A 15698-nucleotide genomic window follows, 5' to 3' on the forward strand; every position below is an offset into this window, starting at 1 on the left:
CTGGGACTGAGCGAGCATGTAATCCAGCCAGATTCTCTGAAGGAGGCGGGATTCTCTGAATGTGGCTGGCCTGGAGTCTTCCTGAAAAGCCATTGACAATGACAATGGGACTTGTTTCCTCTGCATATACTGGATTTTTGGGATCCAGTCTGTTTGGATGCTCACCTTCCTGGACCTGGAGGAAGGGGGGAGGAGCTTGAACTACCCAGAGGGCAGGAGACCCTGACTGTTATTGGGGATGGAGAGGGAGGAGGGGAGGGAGTGGGGGGAGTGGGAGGGTGTTGGGAGGAGGGGCAGAAATGGAGATTTTTGTATTTTAATAAACTTTGGAAAAAAAAAAAGAAAGAAGTTAACCCTCACCCAGAAAGATGGCTCAGGAGTGAGGGTGCTTACAGCCAAGCTGATCACACGAGTTCTATCTTGAGACCCACTTGGTGGAAACAGAAACAACATCTGCACGCTGCCCTCTGACCAACACACAGATCACATACACACATACATATATAAACACATACACACATGCACATACACACATATGTATATGCACATACACACACATATACACATGCATACACATACATGTATGCAAAAGTATGTATGTGCACATACACGCATATACACATAAACACATGCATACACATACATGTATACACATATGTATATGCACATACACACATATACACATACATACACATACATGCATGCACAAATATGTATGTGCACATACACACAAATACACGTATACACACAGGCACATACACACACACGAATATACACACACATACACACAATAAAGGAATAACAAATGAATAAAATAAGTATAATTATAAAAAAGAAACAGAAGATGCTGTGTTCACTCACTGACTAGCATTTACAGTGTGGTACAGAGTTTGTCACACTCTTGGATGTACACACGAACTTAGGTTTCCTCCCATTCACTTTCTGCTTCATCCTCATTATCTGTGATGAGAGATTTTCATGCAGGGAGACTCCAAGAGAAAAAGGAGAATTCTTCTCTTTATGTGTAGCATAACTGTCCAACAAACTACAGGAAAATATTTCTCTGTGTGTAACATTACTACCAGACAAATACAGGAAAATACTTCTCTTTGTGTGTAACATAACTGTCCTACAAACTACAGGGTGGCAGTTAGGAATGTTTTCCAGGGTCTTATGAAACATCCATGCCATCAGCTAAAGGAAAATTACGCCTACCTGGAACAGGGAGTCTGAAAGCTCACACTGCTTTCTCCCAAGGGGAGGCCTTAACCTCTCTTAGGAGCAGATGAAGGGTGAGGTGGGGGAGCGGGGGGAGTGGGCGGAGAGGAGGGAGGGGGAACGAACTGGGTTTGTCTGCAATAAATAAATAGATAAGGAAGGAAGAAAGGAAGGAAGGAAGGAAGGGAGGAAGGAAGGAAGGAAAAATGAAAGCATCATTTGTGCTCTTTCCTTCCAGTTTCTGTCATTCTCCATTTCTTCTACCAAAAGCCTTGCTTTATGGAAGCCACTGTAGGGCCCTGACTGTGTCTATGCCTCATCTCTACTGGACAGAAGCAATAACTGAGAAAAGTCGAGCTATCAGCTTGCCTTCCTCTGAGCTAACTGTTGCGTGGGATCATGACTATTCTTCCACAGCCAGTGTGTATGGCATGCTTAATTACCATAGCTCCCGTTTTGCAAGTTACAGTACCTAAAAGCCATCCAAAACGAATTCCCACTTCAACTAGGTTATTACTAGATTCAGCTAACTACAGCTCTCTCTCTTTTCAAAGATAAAGTTTGAGCAGAGAGCCAAAAATCTCAGATGAAACCCTTTGAGAGCCGTGTTTGTGTTTGATTGGTCTGTTTCAACAGCAGTGATAGAGGCAGCCAAATGCAAGAAAATGTTCAACTTAATTAAAAACGGAATACTGCAAATCCCTGTAATGTGTTTTACACATCATTCTTTCATTTCCTCACAGTGTTGCCAGACTCTAGCTAAGGCTACTTTGTCATACAAGTCTCAAACGTCAAGAGCTGTGTTAGGTCAGCAACAGGTAATGCTGGCCGGCATCTCACCCGGAGTCCTAAGAGGACCCATTTCCCCTCGCTACCTGCCTACTGATTCTATTTTCTGTGAGCTACTTGGGAACCAAGCTTGTACACATTTCTTCTCCTAGCAGCTCACTAGCCTCTTACTGCTTAGAAAAAAAAAAAAAAGAATTTAGATGAAATCATGTCCATTTTAGCTTCCATTTAATTTTCTAAATGCTGAAAAACTACAGCTAATTATTTGGTGATATATCGAGTGAATGTTCCAGTTACCAACTCAAGCGTTAAGCGTCATTTGTGTCAAATAAAAATACTTTATAAAACACACATTTTATGAATAAATCAAATCTCACTTATTTTAATAATAAAAAAGCAGAGATGAGTGTGTTGAGACACACTTTTAATCCCAAAATTCAGGAGACTGAGACAGGAGGATTACCATGAACTTGTGGTCAGCCTTGGATAAATAGTGAGTTTGAGGCCACTTGGACTATATAGCAGCATCTTGTCTAAGAGAGTACAGGGAGTTGGTCATAGAAAGCAATTGATTGTAAAACACACATTAGTGCAGGGAATTCTCCATTAGTTCCTCATTCAAGACTTATCTGAAATCCTGGTCTTCCTTGGCGAGGAGTTAGAAATAATCTTCCATGCCCGTCATTATTGTGTATATAATTCATGACTTTGCTATTGTTTGAGGTTTATTTTAGGGAAACAGCAGCTGACAAGGCGTGGATCTGTGATGGACACTTTCGCTAAAGAGCCCCACAGTTTCACTACTGATTGACCAAAGTCCTGTAAGAACCATAGCTTTGATCATTTTTAGTCACTGCTCCACGAGCAGGCCCCAGACACTACGTTTGCTTTGTAGGTTGAGAAGAAATGACATGCATGCTCCCTTCCTACAATCCCCTGGAAACATTCCTGTAAGGCTCAGATGTGTAAGTACCTGTGTTAACCTAGAAGCCTCAGGAAATGACGCCTCCCCAAGTCTATTGAAGTCCGTCAAGCCATGAGAATTTAATACAGATTTCCAACCTCCAGGGTCCCCTGTCCTTTTCTCTCCAGTCCCTTGTGCCAAGTGGGGAGACCCAGCTCTGGGAAGATTTGCACTCTAAATTCACGACAACAAACATCACATTGTTTATTTATTTGTGTGTTTTCAAAATGTGATATTAGGAAATGATACCAGCTCTGGACTGAGAATTTATGGTAGCCATATCCACTGTGCCTAAAATCAAGGCCTGGCCATATACAGGGAACACCTGCTCTGCAATGTCCCATCAACATAAGCTAAACACCACTTATGACCTGCTTTGCTTAATTCTGCAAAACCCAAGAGGGAAGCCATTATCTGAAGACCTTTTTCCAGATCAAACTTTCCTAGAACAATTCAAGAAAAATGTGTGGTTCTGCTAGGTTTTCATTTACCTCTGAGTTTATCTATTTATAACTCATGCGAATTCATTATTCGCATTCATTATTCATGAATGCGAATATTCATTACTTCTTCAGGAAAACCACTTATTTAAGAAAGGCCCACCCAACTCCCAGAGGGGCTTGCAGTGAATGAAAACCAAATAAAGCACAAAAATGCAGCTTTCGAGGCTGAAAAAGCTCTCTACAGATTAAAGGAAGTGTTGTTATACTAAACAAAGGAGATGTGTGTGTGTGTGTGTGTGTGTGTGTGTGTGTGTGTGGTGTCTGTGTGTGCATGTCTGTGTCTGTGGGTGTGAGTGTCTGTGTGTGTGCGTGTGTCTGTGTGTGTGTTTGTGTGTGCGTGTCTGTGTATGTGACTGCACGTGTCCGTATGTATGTGTTTGCCTGTGTGTGTATGTCTGTGTGTACATGTGTACATAGACGTGTGTGTGTGTGTGTGTGTGTGTGTGTGTGTGTGTGTGTATGCACTTGTGTTGGGTCAATGGGACAGAGGCTAAAGCATTTAACTTGCTGTCCGGCAGCCCAAGCAGCAGATCTTTCCAGTCCCCATGACAGGTATTACCTGTTCCAATAGAGCGTTAGCCTTCTCTTCTGCTTCCTTCAGGCAAGTCTCCAAGTGTTCCAGCTGTTCCAAGGTAAACGTCGCCGCCTGTCTATTGACTGGTAAGTCTTCCTTCAAAACAAGAAGCAAGAAGGAAGGTTTTTGTTTTGTTTTGTTTTTGTTTTTGGTAGGAATAATTTCCTGAGAAAGTTTTGAACAATTTTCTGAACTAAGGACAAGTTTTGTTTGTAGACTCATACCAATCTTTTCTTATTACTAACAAAGTACAGATTGTTATGAGCAACAACTCATTCTAAAGGGAAGGCAAAAAAAAAAAAATAAGGAACAAGGAACAACTTCAGAGCGTGGGAATAAAACTGCCCATGGTAGAATTTGGTTCATTTGCAACTTTTGTTCTCCAAGAGGTTGGGATCAAAGTTTCAGATCTGATGGGAAGCATCACCTACATGCTCTGTGTTGAACACTCATCTTTCAGAAAGGTCATTTGAACTCAGGGATATGCGTGCCCTTTGATTTTTGCCTGTCCATTCCAAGAGACATGAGCAAGGGCTGTCACGGTTTAGAATGAGCTCACTCTTACCACACACAGCCTAGTTAATAAGATCCAAACCAGCAGACACAAACCTTTCAAAAATTACTCCAAAGTTACTTTCTACCAGCTATGGGATGAGTAGAGAGTTGGTACAGAATCAATTATAGACCAGACACTGAGCCCTGAGAAATATCCTAGCCATTATCTAGCTAATACGGCAACACTATTCACAGGTCAATTTGAAAACTTAGAACAGGAAGCTCAATGGGAGCAAGCATTCTGACCTCTCGGGGTCTGTGTTGTTTTCTTGCTGATGCTCTGGCTGGACAGCTGTTTCTGATCAAGCTTACAAAGGGTAAATTGTGGTCCTAGCTACTCTAAAGATAGCGGCTTTGTTTTTCCCTCTGGTTGATGAAGTCATCGGTTTAACCTGTGTGCATTTCCTGGTAATACTATGGTGCCATCTGGTGGCAAATGGAACCAGTCATTTAAGCTAAAACCATCCTGTTTGGATGTAGAGTCTTAAGGCTCTGCCACCGGCCTAGTGAAATCAATGGACCGCCATAGGATACAGGACAAGGAAATGTTTCCGGGATACAACAGATTTGTCTTCTAGACCAAAGTCTGCCATGCACAGCTGCATAGCTCCCTCCAGCATTTGCCTATAGGGGGTGACCATTTAAGGCTAGCACGGAGTTAGTGTAGGTAATCTGAGTCACCAGTCCCTTTGACACCAGGGTGATTCGGTTATTTTGAAGAGTGGGTTCATGAATGGTCAAAATGCAGAGAAGAACTGATTGTGTGGGACCTAGTACCAGTGGATGCATTCTACAAGACCCACACCTAAGTCTCAGGAAACAGACTCAGGGAGATGGGGGGGGTCGGGGGGAGGAGGAAAGAGGGAGGGAGGGAGGGAGGGAGGGAGGGAGGGAGGAAGAGAGAGAGAGAGAGAGAGAGAGAGAGAGAGAGAGAGAGAGAGAAGTCTAAGGGTCCAAGGGCTCAGATTGTGTCTTCTATAAATGACAGGGAAAGTGTGTTGAAATTGCAACAATGTGGTTGCCTAAGCAAGACCCGAAACAATGACAGCACCAACTGACATGTCAGAGTAAATGAGGGATTCTCCAAAACTTCCTTCCACAGAAGAGCTGCAGGCAACTAAAGGCTGCTATGAGAGAATCCATCTTCAAAGACAAGACCCCTGAATGGTTCGCCAATCTCAAGAGATCAGCTCTAAACACCTATGGGTAACACCAAGTGATCTTCAGTTGGATGTATTTATGTATGTACGTGTATAATGTAACAATGATGTTTGTTTGTTTGTTTTTTGAGGCAGGGTTTCCTACAACTTTGGAGCCTGTCCTAGAACTCACTCTGAAAACCAGGCTGGCCTTGAACTCACAGAGATCCACCTGCCTTTGCTTTCCCAATGCTGGGATTAAAGGTGTGCGTCACTACCACCCGCCTAACAATGATATTTTTTAAATGGGTTCAGATGGTCTCAGAAAAGCAGCTTCAAAAACAAGTTCTTGGATATTTATACTCAGAGATAAACACATGTCATGCAGCCTTTTAGGAAGAAAGGGAAAAATCATCAAGAAGTCCGATGATCCCACAACACTGTGGGAAACCCTGCTCTAGACTTCTGTCACCAAGAACCCTCTTGTCTGAAGTTTGATCTCAGGAGAAAAATTTTAAAATCTGTGTCAATATCAGTGGTGCAGGAGCATTGTCTGTATTCTGTCAATCATATTTTAAATAAACACTGATTAGCCAGGCAGAAAATATAGGCGTCAACCAGACAGAGAGTAGAGGTGGGGAGATGAGAACAGGAGAATGCTGGGAAGGAGGAAACCCATTCCTCCCCAGTCCAGCCCAGACCACTGAAGAAGCAAGATGTGACATGCCCCGCTGAGAAAGTTACCAAGCCATGTGGCTAACATAGATAAGAATAATGGGTTAATATAGGCTACAAAGAGCTAATAAGAAGCCTGAGCTAATGAGCCAATCAGTTTTATAACTTATGGAGACCTCTGTGTGATTTTCTTTGGGACCTTGCCAGCTGTGGGGTACTGGGTGGGACAGAAACCCCAATGAGCAGCCCCTTATGTTACAGATCAGCAAATATATTTCTTCTTCCTTTTTTCTCCAGACATTCCAAACTTCAACAACAAATTCAGCCACACAGGTAGAAAAGGAGCTCCATAAAGTCAAAACTAAGCAAAATCAAGTGTTACTGAAGATTCAATAACAAAGGGCTTTCATACAAACAATTTTAGGAACTCATCATGTATTCCAGAGTTCAGCACAGCCTCAGTGAGCCATAAAATACAGTCTGTCTCCTCATCTGCACCCAGGCCTGAGCTTCCCTTCTATGCTTCCTGAAGCACCCCCAAGATTGCCCCTCACTGTCTTATAATAAAAAGCTTATACAATGGCAAACTCTTCTCAATAAGAAGCAACTCCGTCAGTGAAATGAAAAAAAAATAAAACTTAAAAGTCAAGTTAAGAATAAGCAACACATGAAGTTATGAGATTTGACTGGAGGGGCACCCTGAGTTTCAGAAGCCCTGCAAAGGTAAGATGCAGTTAGTCATTGTTCATTCCATAGGTTAAAAAGGCAGAAAAGCAGAGATGGGGCTTACGTTATGAGGATAAACCCTTGTAAACATTGTACATCTGAACTACTCATAAAACCGACAGGTAAATCTGTTTTATGAAAACAAAAAACTGACAAAAATGCAGAAAAGGGGGACACTTAGACCCTGCTAGTAGGAATGGGAATTAGCCCAGACACTGTGAAATTCAGCATGGAGGGTCCTCAAAACAAAATTAGAGCTATCACATTGTCCAGCTATACCACTCTTGGGTATATACCCAGAGTCCAAGTCAGCATACCACAGAGAGACCTGCATATCCATGCTCATTGCAATGATGTTCACAACACTCACACTACAAAATCAGCTTAGATGTCATCAATGGATGAGCAAATAAAGAAAATGTGGCATATATACACAGTGGAGCTGTATTGAGCCATAAAGGAGAGTGAAATTATGCCCTCGATAGAAAATTCATGGAACAGAAGATCATTTTGTTATGCCCCGTAAGTCCTTCTCAGAGTGTGGCACATTTTCTCTCATGTGTGGAGGAAGGAGGGGAGACTTGAAAGGTAAGGGGACATTCGGGCTGTGAAAGGGGAAAGGGGGAGTTGGAGGGGGAATAAGAAAAGGTAACAGGGGAGGAATGTGATCAAAGCAGGTTACAAACAAGCATGGAAATGATTTTTTTTTAAAAAGGAGATGATTGTATGACACCATACTGCAAAACTACAAGTTATAACACTGTGTTTACATAAGACACTGCAATTTCCTAGTGGAGACGTGCCAATAACTCAATAGTTCCTATTTCTAATTTTAGGTCTTAAATATCTCCACCTAAGTGCCAAGTCACTCTAAACACATGTAGTTAAGATGACCAAACTAAAATGCTAGTAAATAATTTTCATCATCAAACATATTCTTTGATTACAGTAAAGTGCCAAGCAATTACACAGGTGAGCATGTATTTGGATTGATAAGTTTATTAATGGAACCAACATACAAACACTAGGTAGAGACTTGGTTTTGGTTGTAGAAGGTTTCTCACTTGAGTTGAGGGGGAAAATCTGTATTTCTCTCTCTGTCCTTGTTTAATCTACCTGGGTGCTTTCTACGCTCTCCCTAGTTCTTACTGACTTTCCTTCTGTGTCCTCGGATGACTTAACTCTTCAGTGTCGTCCGTCAAACTTCTTCAAACCTTGAGAGCTGGTTCAAGGTCCTGATGGGCACAACTTGAGGTTTTCTACTCCTAGCCTGGCTGTGTGCGCAGAGGTCACACGGGACTTTGCTGAGCCCTTAACCAAAGCCAAATAAATAACTGTTGATTGAACAGAGGCTCAGCGGCTCAAAGACGGCTGTACCAGAGCAAGCTGTCCTTCATGCTGAGTGTTGACAATGGCTTCTTTTAGCAATGCTTTCCGTGTATGCTGCCTCTGACACTAACAGAGTTCACAGCCCCAGGAAGTTCTGTTTGCCAGGGCCAGGGGTGAGAGGAGGTAGCAGAGGGCAAGGTTATGACCTTGGGGGTTAGGTGACGGTGGGGCTGTTAGAAAGAAAAAACCTTAATCAAGTAAAATAGACAAGCACTTCAACAGATGACGCCTTCAGTAAATATTAATAATTTCATTAAACCAACTTAAAAGAATAGTTTGGCACTCTCTCCTCCACTGCTCAGGGCCCTAGCTGGGGTCATCCCCATGGACTCCTGGGAACCCCTCCAGAGCCAAGCCTCTTGCCAACCTCAAAATGACTCCCTCAATTAAGATATCTCTTTTCCTGCTCCCATATCTGTCCTTCCTCCATCTCAACCATCCTTGTAATCAGACTAATGACGATCCTGAATATCACCATAGAACCTTCATCCGGTGATGGATGGGGACAGAGACCCACATCGGAGCACTGGACTGAGGTCCAGCTGAAGACCAGAAGGAGGGAGAATATGAACAAGGAAGTCAGAACCACGAGGGGTTGGTCCACCCACTGAGACAGTGTGTCTGAGCTAATGGGAGCTTACCAGCTCCAACTGGACTGAGAATGAATGAGCATGGGATCACACTGGACCCTCTGAGTGTGGCTGACACTTGGGGCAGACTGAGGGGCCAATGACAATGAACTGGGGTTTGTCTCTACTGCATGTACTGGCTTTTAGGGATCCTATTCTATTGGGATGGATACCTTGCTCAGCCTGGATGTAGTGGGGAGGGCCTTGGACTTCCCACAGGGCAGGGTGCCTTGCCCTCTCTTAGGACTGAGGGGGTAGGGAGTAGGGTATGGTGGGGGGAGCAGGAGGGAAGTAGGAGGAGGGGAGGAAGTGGGAATTTGGATTGGTATTATTTTTAAAGTAATAAAAAATAAAATAAAAATAAAGAAAAAGAACAGTTTGGTATTAAAAACTTCTAGTTGATTTAAAAGAAAATCATTAAAAAAGAATTCTCACCAGTACATTTTGTGCTCACACAAGAGTGATGGAAAATTCTGTCAGGTATGGGATTAAGCTGTCTAGTGCAGCCAACACATGCATGTGCAGTCCTTGAAAAGAAAGTGATCATAGACTCCACCTCTGTAGAGAAGCATTCTGACACAGGTCAGATTTAGAGACAGTGTCCCTAAGATCTGGGACATCTAACAGGCCAGGCACCCAGCAGGGCTCCTGCTTGGAGGTACAGCCACTTCCCTCCACATTAGAAACTGTTTCAGCAAAGTTTGCAATGCTTGAGCCTCCTGTCTGGCATCTCATCTCTTCACTGATGCCATCGGGTCTTTTTCTCTCTGCCTGGTAGACACCCTGGGCTTATACGTCTTCACCAATCTGCCGATCTGCCGATCTGCCCTCTGCTCGGATTCCCTGCAGGTTCTGTTTGCCCCTGCTGACATCGCCTTCCTAACTTGGCCCTACTTCTGAACCCTGTATTACAGACACTTTTCCGTCATTCTTTCAGTCTCATTTTTCATGATCGGGATTCCCTCACAGTGGAAATTTCATCACTGTCTCCCGTGAAACAGTGTTCATCTGTGTTGGGGCTGTCTTATAACCACCCAATAAGATATTAAAGTTCAAACCCGGAGGGAACACAACAGGAGACTGCATGAAGCTTCTATCAACACAAAGGAGCAGGAGGTGCTGGGGTGGTGGTGGGGGGTAGGGAGCAGGTAGGAGGGCACTGCCTAGGGGGCGCTTTTGTCATCTGGGAGGTCCTGTCCTCTCTCTGGCTTGTTATCACTCGAAATGTCTGTGCCTGAATCTCCATCTTTCAGCTAAGCAAGTATGTCCTAGCAGTTGGCTCTTCCAAAGGACTAACTGGGGAAAATGAATTGAAGGAATTGTTTAAAGGTGTGGACATTGCAGAGGTCGTCGGGAGAGGGCTGGAGGCAGCCTTAGGCTAAACAGGACCTGTTAAGGGCAGTTAGGGAAGGAAGTGGTGAGCACAGGTGAATCTAGACAGGGAGCTGGAGGTAAGGAATACAGCCTCTGCTCCAGTGTGGAGACAGTGGCACAGAGAGCCTGACCTCTGACCTCACGTCTTTTCTTCTATTTTCCTGACTGTTTTCCCACCTGGTTAGGAACAGAAGGACGAGAGAACCTGAAGGACAGGTGCAGAGCAAATGCCTCTCCTGGAAAGAGTAAAGGAAAGGAAGTGGGGGAAGGGGACAGGGGTGGGAAGAGCCAGATAAAAAGGGAAATCTGGGTCAGAAGGAACTGAATCCCATTCCTGCTCCTCTGAGGCCAGCCTGGAGTCTGGACCTGTGAGAGCAACATCAGCTGTCAACACAAAAAGGTCAGGAGCAAAGCAAAGACTTAGCTCAGGAAGCCTTAGCTCTTCACGATAGAGGAGGCTCTTTGACTCAGATCATAATCTTTCTTTCTTCTCTCTCTACCCCACCCTGCTTCATGAACATCGTCTTTCATCTTTAACAAAATTAAGGTCCTATATGCAGAAACGGCTGCATGTTGGTAGCTTTCTTGGCAGCGGCGGGAGGAGGGGCAAGGGGATGAAAATTCACAACCCTGTGAGAACTCACCCTAATTATTTTGAGGTAAACACTCTCACTGCTTTATGAAACATGCATGTGGCCCCTCCCCCACGTTTATCTGATGGGTATCAGATGGTGAAATGAATGCTTTGGTTGGTAGATTTTTCCAGAATTATGACTTCTCAAGCTCCTGTACCAGTTCCGAGTGGATCTTACCATCCACCCAGTCATCTGTCTGACAGAGAATGTGGGCTACTGGGTTCCTCATAAACCAAACCAAACCCATTTCCAAGGATTAATTAGCCTTGTGTTCTATCAGGTTTGACTGTGGTTCTAGTCTACAGAGGAGAGTAACGTAGTAAGGGAATTGTGAACTCATGTTTTAATTTAAAAGAAGATTGTTACCATGGAAGATGATGCCATTTGGAAGTTCCGTTGGTAACTTTTAAATAATGACGGTCTCAGAGTTTTTATTGCTGCCACAAACCATCATGACCAAGAAGCAAGTTGGAAAGGAAAGGGTGAATTTGGCTTATACTTCAGCATTGCTCTTTATCACTGAGGGAAGTCAGGACAGGAATTCAAACAGGGCAGTAGCTGATGCAGAGGCCATGTAGGGGTGCTGCTTACTGGCTTGCTTCCTATGGATTGCTCAGCCTGCTTTGTTATAGAACCCCAAATCATCAGTCCAAGGATGGCATCACCCACCTGGACTGGGTCCTCCCTCAGTGATCACTAATTGAGAAAATGCCTTACAGTTGGATCTCATGGAGACATTTTCTCAGCTGAGGCTCCTTCCTCACTGATGAGTCTAACCTGTGTCAAGTTGACACACAAAACCAGTCAGTACAACTGACCCCTCATCAACCTGACACACAAACACAACACTATTAAGCCACAACCATTCCATTCTTATTCATCCCCAAGATTTTTAAATCACTTTAAAGGTCCCACAGCCTTTATAAACTCAAACACGTTAAAATTCCAGTTCTTTAAAAAAAAAAAAAAAAAGCCAGTCTCTAAAAATCCAAAGTCTTATCCGGGTGGTGGTGGTACACACCTTTGATCCCAGCACTCAGGAGGCAGAGGCAGGTGGATCTCTGTGAATTCGAGGCCAGCCTGGTCTACAAGAGCTAGTTCCAGGACAGGCTCCAACACTACATACAAACCCTGTCTAGAAAAAAACAAAACAAAACAAAATCCAAAGTCTTTAAAATGCAGGTCTCTCCACTGTGGGATCCAGTAAAATGCTTTCTTTAAGAGGGAACAGTCAGGGCACAGTCACAATGAAGCCAAAGCCAAACAAAATTCCAGCCGTCCAATGTCTGGGATCCCCTCACCATCTTCTGGGCTCCTCCAAAGGGCTTGGGTCCCTTCTTCAGTTCTGCCCTCCTCAGCACACACAGCTCGTCTTCTAGGCTCTGGCTGGCTGCACTCCACTGCTGCTGATCTTGGTGGGCATCCCATGGTACAGACATCTCTGAACTGCTGAGGTCTCTGCTGCAACCAGGCTGCACTGTCACCAATATTCTCTCATAGGCTCTTTTCACGGTGCCAAGTCTCAGTTTCTTTGTATGACCTCTCAGTCCCTGGCCTTCAACTGCCACTGAAGCTGCACCTTCACCAGTGGCCTCTCCCGGCCTCTCACAGTGCCAAGCTTCAGCTGCTCTCCATGACCCCTCAGGCCTTCGAAACCAGTACCACCTCAGTGACTCTTACACATTACCAAGTCCAGCTGCCAGCATGAGGGGCAACCTTGGCCACCTCTGGAACACAGCTTCTCTGTGCTCTCAGGAAGCCCTTCCCAGAAGATTTCACCTCAGTGCTGCCGGTCTCTTCTGAATCACCATCAATTTCATAGCTCCAGCTGAGCAGCATCCAGTGTCCCAGCAAAGCGAGGTTTTGCTTCAGTAGTTCTGGTATCTTGTCAATCACAGTTGATTCTTCAGCCCCAGATGACCAAAACAACAGACTATTAATTCAAAATAACAAGATGGCCCTTATAGAGTCTTTAAACGTCCCTCTGAAACTTAACAAGCCAGGAATCCATCTTCTGCACTGTTCTCAATGTTCTTATCCCCCAAGCTCCCATTGACCATCCACAGAGCTCTTAATGCTTGCTGGCTTTTCTAGCCCAAAGTCCCAAAGTCCTTCCACAATCTCCCCAAAACATGGTCAGGTCTGTCACAGCAACACCCCCACTACACTGGTACCAACTTGTCTTAGTTAGGGTTTCTACTGCTGTGACAAAAGATCATTGCCAAAAAGCAAGCTGGGGAGGAAAGGGTTTATTTGATTTACAGTTCTGCATTGCTGTTCATCACTGAAGGAAGTCAGGATAGGAACTCAACCTGGGTAGGAGCTAAGGCAGAGGCCATGGAGCGGTGCTGCTTACTGGCTTGCTTCACATGGCTTGCTCAGCCTGCTTTCTTGTAGAACCCAGGACCACCAGCCCAGGGATGGCGCCACCCACCATGAACTGGGCCCTCCCCTGTTGAAGAATGGGGAGAACTGAGAAAACGCCTTACAGTTGGCTCTCATGGAGGCATTTCCTCAGCTGAGGCTCCTGCCTCTCTGATAACTCTGGCTATGCTAAGTCGGCACACAAAACCAGCCAGTACAATGGTCTACACCAAATTCTTGATTTGTTCATTCTTATTTCAATTCTGCTCTAAAAACCAATTCAGTTTAAGTACACATACTGAGTGGTTGGGAAATTGCCAAGTCAGGCTTGGTTGATACTCACATTGACCCTGTTACGTTAGAAGCTCTGTACATACAAAAATTCTGGGATTGGTTTTACATAAAAATAAGGAAAAAAAGTTAGTAGTTACTCTAACACTTTTATGTTGATTCATAATATATCATTCTGTACTTTGGGCTATTTTTCTTCTCTTTGATTAAGACTTGATTTCCCCAGGGAAGAGCACACCAATTGGTTATCCAAAATCAAATCACCCACTTTGGAAACATACATACAAGTAACATTGTATGGACTGAGCAGGGCTTCTATGTAGGAATATACTTGTATATGCAGACACATACACACAAGCAATAACAACTAATGAAAGACGAGACCATGAACTTGAAGGCGATCAGTGAGAGTGCTATAGGAGAATCTGAAGAGGAGAAAGAGAAGGGAGAAATATAATCGTAAGCTCAAAAACATTTTGAAAAGTTATAAAAATTTAAATCAGTAAGCGGCCACCCTAACCTGTTCCTATTTGATCTCAAATAACATTGACTTCAAACAGAAGCAGGAGGGATTGTGTAAAGTCCCTACCTCCCATGCTTTCCATTGCTACAAATAGGGTCTGGCTGCAGGGACACCTGGATTCACACTGTTTCATTAGGTCTATTTCAAGGTTACACCTGTGGTCTAACACAGTGCTCTGCCATTTTGATTTAGGACACTGGCAAGCTTCTTTAAGTGTTTGATGAACCTCAAGGTCCACCCACTTGAGTCACATGTATGCACACTTTTGCATATCATTTTGGGACGGGTTCCATTACAGTGTCAGGGCTAATTATAAATCCTTTCTTCGAAAGGAATAGTATAGTTTATACGCTTTGAATTTTTATGTAAAATAAACACAGTTCTGGACAAACACATCAGTATGATTTCGGTAATATAATTATGCAGGTGCGTAAACAAGCAATTTTTTCTTCTGCGGGAAATGGCTCCCACGCAAACCAAGAAAAGAGTTTTCTCTTTCTGCTGAGTAAACAGCACACCTTCCAAGCCACACTTGGTTTTTAAAACTAAACCTTGCCTATGTCAACTTTGTTGCCCACAGACTGAAGACTTTCCTAGTGAGACTATGTCCTCTTCACAATGAGGCGAGGAATAAAACAGAGCAAACTATCCTGCGACTGAAAACTTCTTTTACTTAAAACATAAAGGACACAGAGACAAATGAGTAGCTGTTCAATGAGTTTGGAGTTTCTACTTTGGAGGCAGGGTTTCTCTAGGTAGCCCTGGCTGTCCTGGAACTCACTTTTTAGACCAGGCTGGCCTCAAACTCTCAGAGATCCACCTCCCTCTGCCTCCCAAGTGCTGGTATTATAGGCCTGTGCCATCACCACCTGACTCTGGAGTTTCAACTTTAGATGATGAGAAATTTGGGGATACTTGTGACAGTGAGAGGTTGGTTAACACTGGTGAGCTAGTCAATTCAAAGCTAATCCCAATGGTAACATCTGTATGTATTTAAGATAACTCAGGAAGAAAATGAAAGCAGACCTATAGCACCAGCCATAAAACATACGAGAAGTCTATTTTAAAACAAATTCAACTCTCCTAGACCTACTTCAAAAGACTGTTGTCAGAATCGCATAGAGAAAAAGAAGATGCAATACAATAAAAACTACAAAAGATTAAAAGGAAAAAAATATTCTCTCTGGGGGGGAAGAGGATTTTGATTTTTCTAATTATAATTGTCCAAAACATATCATTCACTTTGAATGGTTAAGATCTTTGGGAGACAGAATCTTTTTCATGCATCACACAAAAGTTTACATTTTGAGTACGTGGGCCTATTATCCAGAAATTCATCCCCCTACTAAA

General features: G+C 43.6%; 1 protein-coding gene across 3 annotated transcripts in view; it reads right to left on the reverse strand.

Moving 5' to 3' along the window:
• Ccdc192 (coiled-coil domain containing 192) overlaps window positions 1-15698 on the reverse strand; it is a 197310-nt gene that overhangs the window by 162692 nt on the left and 18920 nt on the right. For all 3 annotated transcript variants that reach the window (XM_048419600.3, XM_087896052.1, XM_048419601.3), the window contains one exon: window positions 4034-4144. In XM_048419600.3, coding sequence (XP_048275557.1) covers window positions 4034-4144 — 111 coding nt within the window. The remainder of the gene's footprint in view (window positions 1-4033; window positions 4145-15698) is intronic.

This window comes from Myodes glareolus, chromosome 13 (genome assembly GCF_982192425.1).
Source record: "Myodes glareolus chromosome 13, mMyoGla1.1, whole genome shotgun sequence".
NCBI lineage: Eukaryota > Metazoa > Chordata > Mammalia > Rodentia > Cricetidae > Myodes > Myodes glareolus.